Here is a 6,537-nt window from a genome sequence, read left to right on the forward strand (position 1 = left end):
CCTTTACAGAAGCTGGTCTGTCCACAGGCTTTCTAGTGCTGATTACAGTGGTGATATGTTTGTGTGTCATTGCATTGATCGCGGTGGTGGTTGGGATTTACCGTCGGAATAAGACACAGAGTCAACCAGGCCCGTATTAACTTTGCATGCATGGCCAGAATTATCCAAAGTAAGCATTTGTAATGCAGAATTTTGAAATGCTATGTTCATCCTAATGATTTGCTGCACCATTTAATGACAATATTTATAGGATTTAACTAAATGACAGCAGAAGAATACTTGAATGATTTTGAGATATGGGTCCAATTTCGCATTTTAGTTTACGTTCTCTTGTGCAAATGTAATTTATACCGTCTTTTATAACTCTTTCTGTGCTTCCTTTCAGGTGATGTGAAAGGGAACGGGGTACAGGATCCATTGAAAGGACAGAAATAGTTCAGTACTTCTGTAACATGAACTGTGGATGAAATCAACCTGTGTTTTGCTGAGTTGTGATAGAGAATAGAGAATATGCTTACTTATGTTGTACATTCACTGGAACAGTTTGCATTACATGCTGATCATGAATCCTAGTATTTATGGTACACTTCTTTCTTGCGTATAATTACAAGATATCATGCCTGTTATTGATACATATATAATAATGGTGGCTGGTGGGACCGTTGACTGCAGCTTCTAAGGTTTTAGATGGAAATTCTTTAGATCACCTGACATCAGCAGGTGCCATTAAAAAAAAAAAAAAAAAAAAAAACTTATATTCCTTTTTTTTTTTAATTGGTTATAAAAGGAGATTGTGTGATACATGTTTTCTGCATGTGCAAATGACTTAAGGGATGAGCCTGTTTTTTGGTTAAAATCTGCAAATGATTTTTTTATCCCCCCCCCCCATAGTATTATGGAAACTTTGTAACTCATTTTTATTTTTATGTTTTTAAGATCTATATTTTCCTGTTACTCTGATACTATGTTTACATGGAGATACATTATGATAAACTCTTGTTCACTTTCCTCTTGTGAACAGTGATTTGGGTCGTGAATGTTTCCTGTTATGTATAGGTATTTTTTTTTACTTTTATTATTGTGAAAGTCAGGCTTTTTTTTTAATCCTAGAGATTCATAAGTAAAATGAATGCCAAAGTTGTTGCACTTATTTGTAAATTCATTGAATTACCATTCCCCCCAATTCATGTTGTTAGGCTGCTAAGCTGTAACAGAAAACGATGCCTTTTTTTTGTATATTGGGAAATATTTGAATGAATAAAGAAGGAATATATGCAGAGGCATTAATCAGTTTTTTTATATAGCTTACGATTAACATGTTTTCAATTGTGTCAGATATTTGAGAAGACGAAAAAATGTTTATTGTAACACATTCATGTTCCTTATTAATGTTCTGTCTTTTGCTGTTTTCTGAAACATTTTCAGAACATACATTTTGAAACTGTCATTTTCAGAACCAGCAATGGATACATCTGTTAATCAAAGGGAGGTAGAAGAGGAAGTGGTGCTTAGGTGGTCGAAGGGTCTTTTCCTGTTCTTGTGTTCACTGCTGATGTTGATCTGATCCACCTTAACCAGATCTAACAGATCCAGTCCCTAGAAGGCGCTGTAAACACATACAGCAGATGTTTTCGGCGGTTTTTTCCCCCATCAAAAAGCAAACGCATTGGTTTTTCTTTCAGCACAGCCATCGTTATGAAAAATCCTCTATGAATTTCGCTATCGGTCTTCAATTGGGGTTTTAGCTTGTAGTTCTCTGTCAGTCATTTTGGCAGTGGCTAGGAAACTACACCCAGAATTAAACGGCCGGTCTTCTCAGATTTATTTAAATAATAGCCGTGGTAAACTCACATTTTATTAAGATGGTCAGATATATGAAGAATCTCATTTTCCTCGTTTTTTTCTTGTTTTTCGCTAATGGTAAGTCGTGGAATTCTGTTCATTTTTGGTCATTTTCGTTTTACTCAATGAAACCAGGAAGTGATGTGCATTTGTTGACATTTAAAATATTTTCGAACGCTTTTATAGCAGTAGTAAGTCGTGTATACACCTTAAATGTTTAGATTTTTGGAGGGAGTGTTCCATAAATGCATCGACACAATTGATATATTTTCCCGATCTACCGCATGTGCTTTGCACGTAGTTTGCGTACGTTTACGTCATAATCCGTTGTGTGTGCAAACACTTTTATTTACCCACTTTATAAACACTCAAAAAAAAATCTATACATCTTCTTTACCTAGCTACAGCAAATCCAGTTGTTTATAACTGTGAAACTTATTTACGTAGCCTTTACAGTCAAATTTGGATTCAGGTAATGTTACTGTTTTATTATTTATTTACTATGTATGGTTAAGAAAGTTTTACATAAGCCTGACCGAGCATTTTACATTTGTGACCCTGGAGTAAAAAAAAAACTTACTTAAACTCTTAAATCGCTGTGGTATATTTTTAGCAAAAGAAAATATTTATAGTACAGACCAAAAGTTTGGACACACCTTCTCATTCAAAGAGTTTTCTTTATTTTCATGACTATGAAAATTGTAGATTCACACTGAAGGCATCAAAACTACAAATTAACACATGTGGAATTATATATGGAATTATATACATAACAAAAAAGTGTGAAACAACTGAAAATATGTCATATTATAGGTTCTTCAAAGTAGCCTCCTTTTGCTTTGATTACTGCTTTGCACACTCTTGGCATTCTCTTGATGAGCTTCAAGAGGTAGTCACCTGAAATGGTCTTCCAACAGTCTTGAAGGAGTTCCCCGAGAGATGCTTAGCACTTGTTGGCCCTTTTGCCTTCTGTCTGCGGTCCAGCTCACCCCTAAACCATCTCGATTGGGTTCAGGTCCGGTGACTGTGGAGGCCAGGTCATCTGGCGCAGCACCCCATCTCTCTTCTTCTTGGTCAAATAGCCCTTGATGCCTTCAGTGTGAATCTACAATTTTCATAGTCATGAAAATAAAGAAAACTCTTTGAATGAGAAGGTGTGTCCAAACTTTTGGTCTGTACTGTATATATATATATATATATATATATATATATATATATATATATATATTGTATGGATAAAAATGATCGATTTTTGTTTTATGCCAAAAATTGTTAGAATATTAAGCATGTTCCATGAAGATGTTTAATAAATTTCCTACCGTAAATATATCGAGACATAATTTTTGATTAGTAATAGGCCTATGCATTACCTCAGAACTTAATTTGGAAAACTTTAAAGGTGATTTTCTCAGTATTTTGATCTTTTTTTACCCTCAGATAATTAAAATAGTTATATCTCGGCCAAATATTGTCCGATCCTAACAAACCATACCTTTATTGAAAGCTTATTTATTTAGCTTTCAGATGCTGTATAGATCTCAATTTCGAAAAATTGGCACTGAAAATTAAAACTGACCACTTTTGTGGCCCATATTCACATTTAGTTAGATACAATATAGTGATTATATGTGTTTACCGTGCAATAGGAGTTATTTTGTTATAAATTAATTGTGTATTTGTTTTCTAGGTGTGTTTGGTTTTGAGACAGATGGCGTTAAGTCAATATCAGTGATGGAGGGAGATTCCGTCAATCTAGACATGTGTCTTGATCGAGTACAAAAAGAAAAAATACTGTGGACGTTTGAAAACACTATCATAGCTCAGATCGACAAGGATTCCCAAACGTTCTCCACAAAAGACGGAAATGATGGGAGGTTTAGAGACAGACTGGAGTTAAACACTGAATCTGGATCACTGACCATTAGGAACATCAGAACTAACCACTCCGGAGTTTATAAAGTGGAAATGAGGAGCCCGAGCGGCTCCTGGAACAGGAGGTTCAATGTGACTGTAATAGGTGAGGAGTGCATTGATGATTATATTTAACAGAAATCTGAACTAGTTGTGGAATTGCCACATTGGATAAAGTTGGAAAGTAATATGCAGTTGTGAAATGTTCAATTTTAGTTTGACGTGCAAATAAAAAGCATTAAATTGTTAAAAATTCTTACAAATTATAGATGAATTGAAACACAATTTGTTCATATGCATTTCCAAACTCATACCAAGATAGCTGAGAATTTCTAGACACGACTTTTTTGGGTTGAAGCAAATGGATAGATCTCACCTGGATTTTCTCATTACATTGAAACTATCCTTTGAAGATAAATCCATGCGTGAAAGAAAGTCCCGTCACGACCAGCCTTTCTTGAAATGGCTCACTATAGGGTTGTGCAGTTCATTCCCTCTGTTTGGCCTCCAAACTCTCTCTCTCTTTGTTGTCATGTGACCTGGCAGCCCACTCCCATAGTAAGAATCCCACAGTTTGGGTTTTTTTTTTGAGACCACTTTGTTGTTAGGTGGTCTGGTTCCTATATAAATCTGAATGAAACTGAAACTTAATTTGGTGTCTTTTTGGTGCAAGTAATCAACTGTGAAACTCTTCCAGGTGTGTTTGATCCAGATGCAGAGAAAATAAAGCCTGTATCAGCAAAGGAGGGAGAATCCGTCACTCTAAACACTAACTTTAAAGTACAGAGAGACAATCTGATCGTGTGGAATTTTGGACGGGCCGCCAAAGACTGCGTAGATAATCCGCTTCATCACGTCCCGTGTCAAAGGGATGTGACCGCCATCGCTAAAATCGATGGAGAAACCCGTGAAGTCTCATTAGATGCTGGTGACAGCGAGATGTTTAGCAACAGACTGAAAATGGACAAAGTGACCGGATCTCTGACCATCACAGACATCAGACCCAAACACGCAGGGTTTTATATGCTACAGATCAGTAATAACACCGGGACCAAATACAGGAGATTCAACGTTACCGTTAGTGGTGAGGATCACGGGCTATTTTATACTGCACTATATATTCTATTCTATTGTATATAGTGTTAATGTATTTAAATAAGATGCATTTAGCCAAATATTCTCATTTTATTTGTGCCAGTATGTGAGCTAGGTTGCCAACATTGTGCTAATTTCCATAATTTATTTTGTTTGTTTTTTTTTTTTTTTTTAGCAATTACGGAATGCCACTCACATGTAGTTTGGATGTCAATCGCTATAGTACTTTTGTTTATGGTGGGGGTTTGGTGTTTGGCTGTGGGCTTTAAAAACTGTCACAACAGGAACTGTAAGTAACACAAATGCAAATCTTTTCAATTAACTTTATTTAGATGTTTCTTTAGGTGTAATTATTATAGTAGTTTAGTAGTAAATTTTTTTTTACAAAAGACTCTAATTGTAAAAATACTCAAGTGGTTGAAAACAGAGACCAATGAGATGCATTTAAGAGGGGTTGTGTGGCTTTACCTTTGTTCCTAGTTTTGTTGGGGAAACTGAGGTCGTATAACTGCTGTCAGTCTACAGGGGCGCAGGAACCGGGTGAGTGTTTCCTTCAGATAACACTCCGCTTCCTGTGCTTACGTGTGAACATAATTCATGTAGAATACTTTAAATGGACTTTTCTTTATTTCGTATTGCCAAAATGATGTTTATTGGAATTCTGGCTTTGACTAATGTCTGTTGATAAAACAGAATTGATACACAAATCGGTGATAGAGGGAGAACCTGTGACTCTCGACACCGATCGAACTGAACTACAGAGAGATGATGTGATCGAGTGGAAGTTTGGAGGCAAAGTCATCGCGAAAATCAGCAGAGCAGCCGGTAAGATCTGTCAGAAGACTTATGATGGTCCTGAAGAGAAGTTCAGAAACAGACTGGAGCTGGACTGTAAGACTGGATCTCTGACTATCACAAACACCAGAACCACAGACTCTGGAGATTATCAACTACAGATCGCCACTAGTGGAAGAGTGGAAATATACCGAAAATTCAACGTTTCTGTCATGGGTGAGTAGCTCAGATTAGCTTATATATATCATCATTAAGATGCACTTTATGAATTCCCATTATGTTTTTGTGTAGTAGTATAGCAACATTATCTCTTCACATCTTTGGTGATTATTCTTTGCTTTCTTATAGATTCCAGTCGGAACATACCTAAAGAGTCAGCTGAGTCTCCTTTGATGAGTGAAGAGAGATGCAGCAGCTCCAATATGGAGTTGGAATAATGCTATTAACGTGGATGAGAAATGTGTCATATATGCTTTTATTATTATGAATGACCAAGAACTTGCTAGCTGTACTGTATACATTATATGTGCATCACAATAGTGTTTTTCTGGCTGATGTGCTTATTTCTGAAAATATTCACTATATAAAGTGCAGCTAATGTATGTGAATGTTGTTTTTGTACATATCCTTGAGCCTGTGATGTGTTCACAGACATGCCTCTGCTGAAATAATGTTTTATTTATGTCTAGCACTGTCATTTTCAAAATGATATACCTTTTTCTGTGAGCATGTAAATGGCTTAATTGTATCTATAAAGTGACTGTTTAACCAAATAATAATAGAAGACACTACAGCTTTAGCATTGCTATTACGAAACACTGGAAATACAGCATTTGTTTCTTTATTTTTTTAACATTTGCTGATCAGTGTATAAATGTGGGAGAAAATGTCCTC

The 6,537-nt window shown here is 35.9% G+C and overlaps 2 protein-coding genes across 2 annotated transcripts in view; both read left to right on the forward strand.

Moving 5' to 3' along the window:
- Positions 1-387, forward strand: part of si:dkey-182g1.2 (uncharacterized) — an 11,093-nt gene extending 10,706 nt beyond the window's left edge. Inside the window, exon 4 of the mRNA XM_059570096.1 lies at positions 10-387. Within this exon, the coding sequence (XP_059426079.1) occupies positions 10-140 (131 nt within the window). The 3' untranslated portion in view covers positions 141-387. The remainder of the gene's footprint in view (positions 1-9) is intronic.
- A 1,253-nt stretch (positions 388-1,640) lies between these two features.
- LOC132160271 (uncharacterized) lies at positions 1,641-6,123 on the forward strand. Its single transcript, XM_059570016.1, has 7 exons — positions 1,641-1,920; positions 3,530-3,859; positions 4,451-4,837; positions 5,024-5,137; positions 5,329-5,388; positions 5,542-5,859; positions 5,992-6,123. The coding sequence occupies exons 1-7, from the start codon at positions 1,863-1,865 to the stop codon at positions 6,078-6,080; spliced, it is 1,356 nt and encodes a 451-aa protein (XP_059425999.1). The 5' UTR covers positions 1,641-1,862; the 3' UTR covers positions 6,081-6,123.
- The last annotated feature ends 414 nt before the right edge of the window (positions 6,124-6,537 follow it).

This window comes from Carassius carassius, chromosome 16 (assembly GCF_963082965.1).
Source record: "Carassius carassius chromosome 16, fCarCar2.1, whole genome shotgun sequence".
Lineage (NCBI taxonomy): Eukaryota > Metazoa > Chordata > Actinopteri > Cypriniformes > Cyprinidae > Carassius > Carassius carassius.